The 14,759-nt window shown below is 48.7% G+C and overlaps 1 protein-coding gene and 1 pseudogene across 2 annotated transcripts in view; one reads left to right on the top strand and one right to left on the bottom strand.

Annotated features, from left to right (window-relative positions):
• Window positions 1-14,759, top strand: part of XRCC1 (X-ray repair cross complementing 1) — a 39,218-nt gene that overhangs the window by 8,141 nt on the left and 16,318 nt on the right. The window contains exon 3 of one of the 2 annotated variants that reach the window (XM_006142018.3): window positions 7,809-7,919. In XM_006142018.3, the coding sequence (XP_006142080.1) occupies window positions 7,809-7,919 (111 nt within the window). Of the gene's footprint in view, window positions 1-7,808; window positions 7,920-9,622; window positions 9,767-14,759 lie in introns of those variants that run through there. The other variant, XM_027766772.1, reaches the window with a different exon arrangement.
• Window positions 1,244-1,616, bottom strand: LOC102469486 (cytochrome c oxidase assembly factor 4 homolog, mitochondrial-like; annotated as a pseudogene).

The raw sequence follows: 14,759 nt of genomic DNA, 5'->3' as shown, positions 1-14,759 counted from the left end.
CTTGGGATCTTGGGCACGCGCGCACTCGTGCCCGGCGTGAGTTCTAAGCCACCAGGTCCGGGACGCGAACCGTGGTCGACTACATAGGATTTCAGCAACATAGCCATTACGCTAACTGCTGGTTCCCTACCGTGCAATGTTTATATATTAGTCAGTTGATGGATATTTGGTTGTTTCCATTAGAGCTGACCCTGAACAGCACAGGTTTAGAACTGCACAGGTCTACTTATACATGGATTTTTAAAAAAATAATTATTATTTAATTTATTCATTCATTTATTTTTTAATTTGACCAGAGAGAGACAGAGGCTGAGAGTGAGAGAGAGAGGAAGGGAGAAAGCAAGCCATCAGATTCAGGACTTGAACCCTGGTCAGCCATGTGGGAGTGTCCAGCACCTTAACCACCACGCCACCTGCTGGTCCCGTGGATTTTTTTTTTTTTAATTGTCAGTGGGTGTGTGTGCTCAATGGTGCATGGTAATACCTCAGTCCTTTTTTTATTTTTCTGTTTTTTCAGGATTTGGGGCAGGTACACATACCTGGTTTGTTTGTTTTTTTTGTTTTTGTTTTTTTTTTGTCATTCAAGTGTTTTATTTCCATCTGTCAACCTAAATTCTAAGCAACATGAAGGCAGAGGTCATATTATTTATCACATCCGTTTCCAACACAACGTCTCAGAAATACTTGCAGTTGTTGAACCCATGACTAAGTAAGTGAAGTCTTGATTAAGTAACCAGTTTACGTTTAGATCATGAATTTACTGTTAAAATGAAAATGTCTCGGGAACCAGCAGTTAGCGTAATGGCTATGTTGCTGGACTCCCATGTAGTCGACTGCGGTTCGCTTCCCGGACCCGGTGGCTTAAAACTCACGCCAGGCGCGTGTGCGTGCGTGCCCAAGATCCCGAGAGGAGAATGGAGGAGAAGGGATTGCGGCATGACCATCCCCCCTGGGGGGTGATTTCTCGCTTTCTGTCTCTATGTCTCTCTCTGTCTGTCTGGCGAGCGCATGCGCCCTACAGTGAAAATCTCTCAAAAATGTCTCTGTAATCAACTCAGTACTTGGCATGCTGACCCGAGAAGTGCAGCAAGGGAACATCCCTTACTCCACTCATACATGGCAAATACTGGTGGAACAAGGTGGGACGTATGGTATCCGACCATGAAAATGTGACAGCTCTTGGGATCAGTCACATCCAAACTCATGGTGTCTGGCTCTCAACCTTAGCCCTAAAGGCTACCCCCAAGTTTTATACCTCCTGGTCCACATTTCCGCCATTTAGGATTTCTCCCCCTATTGCTCTGGGTGCTGGTTTATGTAGGACCATCCTCTAGGGACAGGTGGTTCGGGGGGTCTTAGCGGTGGGCACTGGCTTGCTCTTTCTTCCTCTGTAGTTCCTCTCGCCGTCTCGCCTGCTGTTCACTCATGCAGTCCCTGGGCCTGCACCTGTGGCTGGCACCGCCGCCAGGTTTGGTGCTGGGCCATGCACTCCTGCACTGCAAAATGGGAGGCAGCACAGCCGGAGCGGGAGATGAGCTGGTCCAGTGGGTCCTCTTCCTCATCTTCCTCTTCACCTGTCAGGCCCATGCATGACCTTGAGGGCCTGAGATTGACATCCTGGGGAGTCCACAGGTGGGAGAAGGACTCAGACGCGCGCTCCTGTGCGACAGCGCGGGTCTTGCAGGCTCCTCCGTCACTCCTCACAAGAGCCATACCGCCTGGTTTGTTTTTCAAGTTGCCAAGGCCAGGTTTTGAATTCCGGTTAGGCATTTGGGATTCAGCTCCTCCTAACGGTTAGGCTATGTGCCGGCCTCAGTTTTTCTTTTCTCCCCTGTAGTTGTAGGGCACGTACACTCACCAGAGAGAGACAGAGAAAAGGAAAGTGAAAAATCACTCCCCAGAGGGATGGCCATGCCGCAATGCCTTCTCCTCCGTTCTCTTCTTGGGATTTTGGGCTTGCACATGTGCCCGGCATCTTTCTTTTTTAAAAATAATTATTTTATTTATTTAATTTTATTTGTGATTATTATTTAATTTGACCAGAGAGAGAAAGAAAGAGAAAGTGAGAAAACAAGCCACCAGGTCTGGAACTCAAACCACAGTCGGCCATGTGGGAGTCCATTGCCTTAACCACAGTGCCACTTGCTGGTCTCAACCCTGGCATGTTCTTCAATGGAGGTGGTCCAGTGCAGTCGACCATGTCAGATCCAGCACCTTAACCACCATGCTATCTCCTGGCCCCTAGATTTTTTTTTTTATGAATACTATAAATGTATTTTCTTTTCCTTGTGATTTTATTGCTAACATTTTCTTTTCTCTATTTTATTGTAATAATGTATTATTTAACACATATACAAAATATGTGTTAATTGACTTTCTGTTATTTGTAAGACTTCTGGTCAATAGTAGGCTATTAGTAATTTAAATTTTGGGGGTCAGCAGTCATATGGGGCCGCCTCTATGGTGCAGTGGTAATGTGCTGTTCAAGAGAAGCTGGCAGTACAGTTCAGCTCCCTGGCCCAGTCAGCCTGAAACACATCAGGCCCTGAAGTGAGTGCCCGGGTTTGTAGCATGAGTAGACCCTGTGGAGGGTGCCTATCTCTCCCTGTCTCTGTTTCACATGCATGCATTCTATTGTGAATAAAGGAAAAAAGTTTTTAAGTTATAAGCAGGGCTAGCCCTGTGGCCTAGTGGTTTAGGTGGCCAGATTCACATAGCTGATCACCTGGTTCAAATCCCAGCCCCAATAGCTTGAAGAACATGGGCTTGTATGTATGCATTTCCTAAACCCCAACTGTTAGGGTGGAGAAATGGAGGAGAAGGGATTGCAGTGTGACCAGACCTCTTTGGGAAGTGCTTTCTGTTTCTCTCTCTGGCAATTAACAAAAAGAAAGGTGTTGATACTGGGCAGTGTTTTATGGTGTTATTTAACCCGTCTGCTCCTCCGTGTCCTTCTCTGTAAAATTGGGGTTGTAACAGGGCCTCCCACTTAAAGTGCAGTAGACAGATGATCCTGATCCTGGAACCTGTGGATCAGTTACCTTAATGTTAATGGGGACTTTGCGGATGCAATGAGATTAAGGATCATGAGATAGATGATCCCCCTGGGTTAGCCGGTGGCCCCAGGTCATCACAAGGGTCCTGATAAGGGGAAGAGGGAGGCTGGTGGCAGGTCAGAGACAGAGAAGGAGCTGTGGTGACAGAAGCAGCGGTTGGAGAGACACTGCTGCTGGCTTTGAAGGTGGAGGAGGGGACCTTGAGCCCAGAAGGAGGGCAGCTTCAGTAAGCTGGGAAAGGTGAGGAGGCAAATTCTCCTTGGGAGCCTCCAGAAGGAACCAGCCCTGGCCACACTTTGATTTTTTTTTTTTGAGAGGTTTTTGCTATAGGGTGCGTGCGCTCGCCAGACAGACAGAGAGAGACAGAGAGACAGAAAGCGAGAAATCACCCCCCAGAGGGGATGGCCACGCCACAATCCCTTCTCTGTTCTCCTCTCGGGATCCTGGGCACACACGCACACGCGCCTGGCATGAGTTTCAAGCCACCGGGTCCGGGAGGCGAACCGCGGTCGACTACATGGGAGTCCAGTGACACAGCCATTACGCTAACTGCTGGTCCCCACACTTTGATTTTAATCCTATGACACTCAGTTTTGGACATCTGACTTCCAGATCTGTAAGAGAATAAATGTGTGTTGTTTTTAGCCACCAAGTTTGTGCTAATTCATTACAATAGCAGCAGGGAGCTATGCACCAAGCATTTGACACATAACACAGTGAGGATTTGAAAATGTCAGCCATGATGGTTCTCTTGTGACAGATGGGACGCCGGGGCGAGGAGCAGAAGTCACTCTCCAAAGCCATTCTGTAGGGGAGGACCTAGCCATCATTACTACTTGGCAGCATTTGTACCTTTGGCAAACGCTTGTGGGGGCTTCTTGTCTGTCTCTCTGTCCATTTGTCTGCCCATCTATCATCTGGAAGGAATTGAAGGCCTCCGTGGTGACAGTCCTGGCAGCTGACATTAATGGTGTTCTCTCCGTGCCAGGCACTGCTTCGTGGGCTTTGTACGTATTCCTCATTTGAATCTTCAGAGCCTCAGGGGTGGGAGCTGCTACTGTCCCCATTTCACAGATCTAGAAACAGGCAGAGGAGTGAAATGAGGCCATTTGCTCCAGGATCACCCAGCATTGAGCAAGCAGAGCTGGGAAGGACCAGACACTGTCCTTGGCATTGGGGACACAACAGTGGACAACTCAGACATTGTCCTTGCTCTCATGGAGCTCGAAAGTCCAGTGGGGAAGACAAATGCTCGACAGATATGCCTATAATCCTAGCTACTTGGGAGGCCAAAGCAAAAGGATTGTGAATTTGAGGCCAGCTGGGACAACTTAGAGACCCTGTCTCAGGGGAGAGACAAGTTCCTGGTAGGAGGTGAGGAAGAGAGGGCCTATTCTGATCAGAAGAGGTGACATCCGAGCAGAGACCTGAATGGTAGAAGGGGTTGGGGGAAGAGTGGTCCAGGCAGGAGGACTGGCAGGTGCAAAGGCCCTGGTGTGAGAAGGAGCCAGCCTGTTCCTGGGACAGAAGGAAGACAGTGTGGCTGGAGGAGAGTGATCAAGTATGGCAGGAGGGTGAGGAGTTAGAGTGGGACTTTTTTTTTTTTTTGGTCATAGAAATGGTGCGCTTGCCCGAGAGACAGTGAATGAGAGAGAATGATTGTGAGAAATCTCCCCTGGGGAATGGCCACACCATAGTCCCTTTTCCTCCATTCTTGTCTTGGGACTTTGGGCATGCACTCACATGTGCCTGGTGTGATTTTCAAGCTGCTGGGTCTGGGACTTGAACCGCACAGTTGGCCATGTGCCAGTGCCAGTGCCTTAACCTCCACACCACCTGCCAGCCCAAGGGCATATTTTTATTATAAGGTTTTTTTTTTTTTTTTTTTTTAAGAGAGATTTTTGCGGGACCAGCAGTTAGCGTAATGGCTATGTCGCTGAACTCCCATGTAGTCAACCGCGGTTTGTATCCTGGACCCAGTGGCTTAAACTCACAGTGGGTACGTGTGTGTGCATGCCCATGGAGAAGGGATTGCGGCGTGGCCATCCCCCCTGGGGTGTGATTTCTTGCTTTCTGTCTCTGCCTGTCTGTCTGGCGAGTGCACACGCTCTATAGCAGAAAAAAACCTCTCCAAAAAAAAAAGAGAGAGATTTTTGGCTATAGGGTGTGTGCGCTTACCAGAGAGAGAGAGACAGAGACAGAAAGCGTGAAATCACCGCCCCCCTCCCTGGGGGGGGATGACCATGAGAAAGTCCCTTCTTCATTCTCCTCTTGGGATTTTGGGCACACGTGCACACGTGCCCCACGTGACTTTTAGGCAGCTGGGTCTGGGACTCAGATTGCAGTCGACTGCATGGGAGTCCAGCAACAAGCTTTATGCCATCTGCTGGTCCTATGAGTTTTTTTTTTTTTCAACTTATGATAGAGAGTGACGTGTACATGTATGAGGGATAGAAAGAGAGAGGAGCACCCTTAATAGCGTCTTGTCGTAATGCAGCCCTCTTACCCCAGACTCAGCTATCAGGATCTTGGCACAGACATGTCTGTGTGTTTCCCGTCAGGCAGGCTTGGGACCCGAACCCGTGTTGGCCACATATCTTCTAGCACTGCAGTTTAGGACTCTACCTCTTGGACCTCCAACTTGGGCTCAGACAGGGACTTCTTATGCCTAGGCAGCACCACAGCATCCCAGGGCCCAGAGCTGGGACTGGGGTGGAGGCGGCAGTAGGGCCCTGCCCCCACACGGCTCCTTCTGCAGGCGTCAGTGTTGGGCACTCAGACACTCTGCAGCCAGCTTGCCCGGCTTCCTGTCAGCTTTGCCGCTCACCAGCTAGGAAGTTACACAGCTGCTTCCTGCCTCCGTCTGCTCATGTGTGAAATGGAGATAATGAAAGCCCCTGTCTTGCATAGCCGCTGCGAGGAGAGGAGACACATGTATTTTGCTGTAGTCATTAGTCTGTATGTCATCTCTGCTCCCTTCAGAAGGAGGGCATTTTTTTTAAAGAATTATTTTATTTAACTTTACTTATTTATTTTAATTTGACCAGAGAGGGATATATATAGAGAGAGAAAGTGAGCAAGCAAGGCGCCAGGTCCAGGACTGGAACTGTGGTTGGCCATGTGGGAGTCCAGCACCCTTAACCACCACGCCACCTGCTGGCCCCCAGAAGGAGGGTTATTACGACCACCCTCCTCTTTCGCACATGAGGAAACTGCTGCTCTTCTCTTCCTCAGAGCTGCACAGCTTGGAAGTCATAGGACTGGATTTGAACCCAGGCCTGTCTACCCCAAGTCCAGGCTCCTTTCTTCCAGGTAGTGACGTTCCCGTTTGTGGCATCATGCAGGCGATATCTCGGTGACCCCTCCCGAGAGGTGATAAAGCAGACAGAAGCACTGATACCCCAGGGTGCAGAAGGGCATGTAGGGTGGTCGACTACATGCATCTGGACATTGTGGTAACTCGCCATTGTGGGATCCTAACCTCAGGGCTCCAAGCTGGAAGGCAGGAGGCTTGTGCAGCCATCTGTAACTGCCTCCCACGCCCACACAGCTGTCAGCAGCGTCAGCTGTCAGGCAGGCAGCTCCTCTGGGGAGTTGCTCCTCCACATAGTTCCGTCCTTTCAACCAGTACCGTAGACCACCGAGGGATAGCGCCTCCTGGCTGGGAACGGTTATGTGCCTCCTGCGTGCTGTGCCTTGTGCACGATTCTGGATACCCAGGTCGGCCCTGTTTCACAGAGGAGGAGCAGGGGCTCCCAGGATTAGCCAGCAAGGCCACAGCTGGTGTGCAGCAGAGCCGGGATTCAGTCCCAGGCATCTGTGGTGAGCAAAGCCGGTGCCATGGAGCTTTCAGGGAGTCCTGGGCGGTCACAGGCAGGGTGACCTGAGCCCCATGGAGTCCCATGAGGTACTAGGCAAGAATGACCTGTGCCCCATGGAGTCCCGTTTATTCACAGACAGGGGTGGCCGGTGCCCATGAGTTCTGTGCGTTCACAGGCAGGGTTGACCTATGTTCCATGGGGCCCTGTGCAGTCACAGGCAGGGGTGACCTTGTCCTATGGGGTCCCATGCAGTTGTGGGCAGGGGTGGACCGTGCTTCATGTGGTCAGGGGTGTGGGCAGGGTTGAACCGGGATCCTATGTGGTCACAGGCAGGGGTGACCTGTGTGCCATGGGTTGGGGGGCAGGGGTGACCTGTGCCCTGTGTGGTCCTGCACAGTCGTGGGCAGGGGTGACTTGTGCCCTGTGTGGTCCTGCACAGTTGTGGGCAGAGGTGACCTGTGTCCCCATGGAGTCCTTTGCGGTCGTGGGCAGGGGTGACTTGTGTCCCGTGGGGTCCTGTGCAGTTGCAGGCTGGGGTGACCTATGCCCCATGGGGTTGCAGGCAGGGTGGGTGACCTGTGCTCCATGTGCTCCTGGGCAGGGGTGTCTGCATGGTGACTTGAATAGTCACAACTCTGGCAAGTGCTCCCAAGGAGAGCTCCACACTGCGGGGTGTAAGCCGGTCTGGTAGCGTCTGCAGAGGTCGGGAAGCAATGCGTGTGTGGGGGGTACTTGTGACCTCCTGCTCTGTGCCATGCCCTGCGCTCTGTGTAGTGGCACAGCGGCACCTGGCACAGTGGCATCCTTGGTTCCCACTGTCACAGTTGGCATTCTAGGGGACATGGTGGCTCAGGTAGAGGCCATTCTCAGATCCCCCGGAGAGGCCAGAGGCAGAACAGTCACTTACAGTGGCCTTTCTCTCGACCCACAGCTGGAGAAGGAGGAGCAGATACACAGTGTGGACATCGGGAACGACGGCTCTGCCTTCGTGGAGGTGCTTGTGGGCAGCTCAGCCGCAGGGGCCGGAGAGCAGGACTACGAGGTAAGAAGGGCCGCGGGTGGGCCTCATGCTGGCTTCTGCCCTGTGCACCCCTGTCACACTTCACCCATGGCCCCTGGGGTGCCATGTGGGGGCAGAGGTCAGTCACCCTCGAAGACCACCCAGTGGACAGAGGAGACAAAGAACAGACCCAGAGTGGTGAACTCTGACCTTCGTGGAAGACACCAAATTTATGTCACAGTTGCATCAACAACTAGACAGACTCTTGCTGGCTTGATGGTCACAACTTGACAGCAAGACTGCTTTTCTCAGGCCTCAGAGGCTCTCCCGGATGGCCTGCTAGCTTAGATTGGGCATTGCTTGGGATTGCCTCTGTTGATTTACTTGTGACAAATGTTGACAAGAAAGACTGTCTTTAGTTCCATGGTATTTGACAGAGAGGGAGAGACAGGCACTGCCAGCAGGGTCTTGATGCACTCAGGAGGGCTCTGGGTGTGAATGTGGACCCTCCCTTACCATCTAGCCCCTCCTTTACTTTTTCAGGATGGAGGCGGGGGAAGACAGGCACCCTCAGCGGGATCTTAGGCAGCCATCTGCCCTTCCTCCCAGCCTCTCCCAGCCAGCCAGGATCACAGGCCTGCACGATTCTGGATACCCAGGTCGGCCCTGTTTCACAGAGGAGGAGCAGGGGCTCCCAGGATTAGCCAGCAAGGCCACAGCTGGTGTGCAGCAGAGCCGGGATTCAGTCCAAGGCATCTGTGGTGAGCAAAGCCGGTGCCATGGAGCTTGCAGGGAGTCCTGGGCGGTCACAGGCAGGGTGACCTGAGCCCCATGGAGTCCCATGAGGTACTAGGCAAGAATGACCTGTGCCCCATGGAGTCCCGTTTATTCACAGACAGGGGTGGCCGGTGCCCATGAGTTCTGTGCGTTCACAGGCAGGGTTGACCTATGTTCCATGGGGCCCTGTGCAGTCACAGGCAGGGGTGACCTTGTCCTATGGGGTCCCATGCAGTTGTGGGCAGGGGTGGACCGTGCTTCATGTGGTCAGGGGTGTGGGCAGGGTTGAACCGGGATCCTATGTGGTCACAGGCAGGGGTGACCTGTGTGCCATGGGTTGGGGGGCAGGGGTGACCTGTGCCCTGTGTGGTCCTGCACAGTCGTGGGCAGGGGTGACTTGTGCCCTGTGTGGTCGTGCTGCACGGTCGGGGGCAGGGGTGACTTGTGCCCTGTGTGGTCCTGCACAGTCGTGGGCAGGGGTGACCTGTGCCCTGTGTGGTCCTGCACAGTTGTGGGCAGAGGTGACCTGTGTCCCCATGGAGTCCTTTGCGGTCGTGGGCAGGGGTGACTTGTGTCCCGTGGGGTCCTGTGCAGTTGCAGGCTGGGGTGACCTATGCCCCATGGGGTTGCAGGCAGGGTGGGTGACCTGTGCTCCATGTGCTCCTGGGCAGGGGTGTCTGCATGGTGACTTGAATAGTCACAACTCTGGCAAGTGCTCCCAAGGAGAGCTCCACACTGCGGGGTGTAAGCCGGTCTGGTAGCGTCTGCAGAGGTCGGGAAGCAATGCGTGTGTGGGGGGTACTTGTGACCTCCTGCTCTGTGCCATGCCCTGCGCTCTGTGTAGTGGCACAGCGGCACCTGGCACAGTGGCATCCTTGGTTCCCACTGTCACAGTTGGCATTCTAGGGGACATGGTGGCTCAGGTAGAGGCCATTCTCAGATCCCCCGGAGAGGCCAGAGGCAGAACAGTCACTTACAGTGGCCTTTCTCTCGACCCACAGCTGGAGAAGGAGGAGCAGATACACAGTGTGGACATCGGGAACGACGGCTCTGCCTTCGTGGAGGTGCTTGTGGGCAGCTCAGCCGCAGGGGCCGGAGAGCAGGACTACGAGGTAAGAAGGGCCGCGGGTGGGCCTCATGCTGGCTTCTGCCCTGTGCACCCCTGTCACACTTCACCCATGGCCCCTGGGGTGCCATGTGGGGGCAGAGGTCAGTCACCCTCGAAGACCACCCAGTGGACAGAGGAGACAAAGAACAGACCCAGAGTGGTGAACTCTGACCTTCGTGGAAGACACCAAATTTATGTCACAGTTGCATCAACAACTAGACAGACTCTTGCTGGCTTGATGGTCACAACTTGACAGCAAGACTGCTTTTCTCAGGCCTCAGAGGCTCTCCCGGATGGCCTGCTAGCTTAGATTGGGCATTGCTTGGGATTGCCTCTGTTGATTTACTTGTGACAAATGTTGACAAGAAAGACTGTCTTTAGTTCCATGGTATTTGACAGAGAGGGAGAGACAGGCACTGCCAGCAGGGTCTTGATGCACTCAGGAGGGCTCTGGGTGTGAATGTGGACCCTCCCTTACCATCTAGCCCCTCCTTTACTTTTTCAGGATGGAGGCGGGGGAAGACAGGCACCCTCAGCGGGATCTTAGGCAGCCATCTGCCCTTCCTCCCAGCCTCTCCCAGCCAGCCAGGATCACAGGCATGTGTGTGCCTGGCCTGTCGGTCCAGGAACCAACCCCCCCAGTCTTCCATGTGGCTTCCAGCCTCACGAGCACTGTCAACTGCTGTCCTACCATGACCAGACCCATGGTTTTTTAACGCTAAATGCTTTTCGTGTCCGAATTTTTCAAAGTCTCTGTGTTAGTTTCCTGGGGCTGCTGTAATAAATGACACATTCAGTGGCTTACAACAACACAACTTCACTGTCTACTGTTCTAGAACTCAGGCTAAAATCTCTCTAAGCTAAAATCACGGTGTTGTCAGGGCTGCCTTCCTTCTGGAGGGTCTCGGGAGAATTTGTTTTGCTGCCTGTCCTAGCTTGTTGGGGCCACCTGTGTTTCTTGGCTTGTGTCCCCTCCCATCTTCAAAGCCAACACTCATGTGGCTCCACATCTGTTTCCATCTCACTTCTCTAATGCCGACTTTGTTCTTCTGTATAAAGACACTTGTAATGACATTGAGCTCACATGGGAACCCGGGGTACTGTCCCGTCTAGCCCTTCAGCTTCATCACATCCGCAGTGTCCCTTTTGGCACATTTATAGGTCCAGGATTAGGACGTGTACATCTTTGAGGGGTTGTTACTTTGCCTACACTGTCTCGTGTTTTCTTCTAGATACTTCATGTCTTCAGCTTTTACATTTAGATGTCTGTTTTGTCTCTTTTTTTTTTTAAGAGATTTCTTTCCTGTAAGGCACATGCACTCGCCAGAGATAGAGACAGAACGTGAGAAATTGGCCACGCGGCAAACCCTTCTCTATTCTTTTCTCACCATCTTGGGCACGCATGCACACGCACCCGGCATGAATTTTCAGCAACAGGATCCAGGACTCAAACTGTGGTCAACTACGTGGAAGTCCAGTGACATAACCATCATGCCATCTGCTGGTCCCTCAGAATGTGCTTTTTTTTTTTGAAAGAGATTATTCTGAGACAGCTCCATAGCCTGGCAGGTGAGGCAGCCAGATCTTACATGGTCAACTGTGCGGTTCAAGCCTCAGTGGCTTGAGAATATATGCGTGCATGTGTGCTGCAATCCCACGAGGAGAGTGGAGAAGGGACTGCAGTCACCATGCGCAACAGTGGGGGCTTCCTCTTCTCCTTCACTGTCTCTCTCTGGTGAGCACATGGACCCTCTAGCAAAGAAAAACAGAGGCATGTTATACATGACCTGGCCCACCAGGAGGGGATGGCCACACTGCTCTCCCTTCTCCTCCATTCTCCCCTTGGGATTTTGGGTATGCACGCACATGTATTTGAAGCTACCAGGTCCAGAACTCGAATTGCAGTCGGCCTTGTAGGAGTCCAGTGACGTCACCATTATGCCATCTGCTGGTCCCTGAATTTTTTTTATAAAGAGTTGTTGTATTTAACATACATTTACTTATTTATTTATTATTAATTGTCTATGTTTATTTTTTTTATCTCACCTTAGGAAGTTTGATATTTTTTGGAGGAGTTATTAAGTTTGTAAAAATAGAATTATATATATCTATATATACTGGTAGTTTATGAACATGTACAAACAAACAACAATAGTAACAAAATTGTATTAACAACTTTTTAAATGTAAAGTTGAATAATCTTATTAACAGGCCCTCTTAATTTTATAAAATTTAAAGACTAACAACAGGAATAACTGAAGTATATTAACTTAATAACAAGAATTATAAGGAGGACTCAGAGAGAACCAGGCGGCAATGTTTTTATGAGTCTATGTTTAACATTGGATTTATATTTTTTATATAAGTTTTTTTAACTCAGGTGTATTGTATTGGCTACTTAACATGTAATTTTGTCAAATATTTACTTTTTTTGGTTAATTTTGGCTTAATAGTTTAGAAAACTAGTTTATACAGAAAATGAACATTTTATTTAGTTAAATGATTAGATTTTTAGAAACTGGTATTTGTAAGAGTACATTTAAGAAAAAAATTTTTGTGAAATTTTTTTTTGAGAAATTTTTGCTATAGGGCGCATGTGCTCTCCAGGAAGACAGAGAAAGACAGAGAGACAGAAAGAGAGAAATCACCCCCAGGGGGGATGGCCACGCTGCAATCCCTTCTCCATTCTCCTCTCGAGATCTTGAGCATGCACACACGTGCCCAGCTTGAGTTTAAGCCACCGGGTCCAGGACTTGAACCATGGTCGACTACATGGGAGAGTCCAGCAACATAGCCATTAAGCCAACTGTTGGTCCCCTTTTTGTGAAATTTTTTAAGGACATGACATTAGGATTCTAGACATAGTTAATGTTTTGACAAAGATTTATAACTGAGGGACCAGCAGTTGGTGTAATGGCTATGTTGCTGGACTCCCATGTAGTCGACTGCGGTTCGCGTCCCGGACTCGGTGGCTTAAAACACACCAGGCACATGTGCATGTGTGCCCAAGATCCCGAGAGGAGAATGGAGGAGAAGGGATTGCGGCGTGACCATCCCCCCTGGGGGGTGATTTCTTGCTTTCTGTCTCTCTGTCTCTGTCTGTCTGGCGAGCGTACACGCCCTATAGCAAAAACCTCTCCAAAAAAAAAATTTATATCTGACAAATTTGGCTATATATACCTATCTAACATAATAACCTGTCACATGACTGATAAATATTTTATCATAAATTTTGGGAATTTCAAATTATTTTGGAGCACAATATATATATGGGCATACAAGTACATAACATATTTTTATATATAACTCAAATATAATGTCAAGAAAATTAGAATTATTTAATTTGACAATTTTCTTTATTTTTATTTGACATATAAAGAATAAGCCTGACCAGTTTAACTGTTTTTTTTTTTTCCTGGATGTTTTAGGGGCCCTCTGTAAACATCCAAGAGTTACTTTGAGATCAAAGATCTTCTTTTTGCACTAAAACTAAAAACAGAAAAAGTTAGTCATGAATTTGTTTTTTTTGTTAGATATCTACTATGTAAAACATTACCCACAACATATAAATATTAATTGTTTTATTAAATCAACCATATTAGGATAAACATGTTCGATTAATAAAAACATTTCAAAATGTGTTGAAAATTGTGAAGACTTTTTTTTTTTTTTTTGCTATAGGGCGCATGCGCTCACCAGACAGACAGAGAGAGACAGAGAGATAGAAACTGAGAAATCACCCCCCAGGGGATTTTTTTTTTTTTTTTTTTATTATCATAATCTTCTTTATATTACATTGGATTACATATAACTTTACATTGACTTCCATTGCTTTTTCAAAAGGGAATGCCATGCATGTCAGTCAATACAGAGGCATCGATCTCCCCGCTTTATCATTCAAAGTCTTTTCCATGCATTTCCCAATAATTATTATTATTATAATTTTTTAAAACAGTCAATCACTATTTCTCATTTTGCTTGTTAAAAGACTTCACCCATCATGAAATACTTCCCAGACCAGTCCAGTTGAGAATACTATACACGTCATCTTCAACAGATAATAAACCATATCTGTTTCTCACTAACATCCCCTCTATTGTTCACTTGCTATCTTTCTCTATCCTCTTCTCTTTTTTTTTTGCTTGTTAAAAGACTTCACCCATCATGAAATACTTCCCAGACCACTCCAGTGTAGCATACTATACACGTCATCTTCAACAGATAATAAACCCCATCTGTTTCTCACTAACATCCCCTCTATTGTTCACTTGCTATCTTTCTCTATCCTCTTCTCTCATTTTTTTTTCATAGTTTATTTTTTATTATAATTTTTTTTTTCCCATCGCAACACACAAATGAATTTTCCATCCAATATATACTGTGCGTTGGCTCAATCAAGCACGTCAACATATATGTTCTCAGCAAATAATTTCCCAATTCTTGTGTCCTGCATACCTTGCCTTTTGTTTTACCATCCTAGATTCCCCATCCCCCTCCCTCTGTTATGACCCATCCTCCTCCCACATTGTCCCTGTCATCCCCGATTGCCCTCCGTGCCTCACCCCTCCCCAAATGATCTGTCAGTGATCTTAATTAGTCTAAGTCTCTCCAATAGTTATCACAGCTGACACATGCCTCTACATGAACTCAAGTCTGACTTTAGGCCTAAACCCCATTGGGTAAAAAGAGCATACTATAAAGTAGAACCCAACTGGGCCCATACCGCTCACTGCAGCCATCAAATATCCAATTTTTTTTTTTAAATGGTACGAATAGTTTAACCGTTTTTTTTTGTTTGTTTTTTGTTTTCGTTTTTTTTTTTCCCTAACATTCATTCCCTGAGCATCATCACAGCGTACTAAATGTAATCTCCCATCTAGAATAAACTGCACAGTGACCCAATCAAGCATGTTATCATCAATAATATTCCACTTCTACTTTCTTGCTTATGCACATATATGTTTTTTTTCCTCTTCCTCTTTTTTTTTATTTTTTTT

This window comes from Tupaia chinensis, unplaced genomic scaffold (genome assembly GCF_000334495.1).
Source record: "Tupaia chinensis unplaced genomic scaffold, TupChi_1.0 Scaffold000067_1, whole genome shotgun sequence".
Taxonomy (NCBI): domain Eukaryota; kingdom Metazoa; phylum Chordata; class Mammalia; order Scandentia; family Tupaiidae; genus Tupaia; species Tupaia belangeri.
This window is presented reverse-complemented; position numbering and strand designations above follow the sequence as displayed.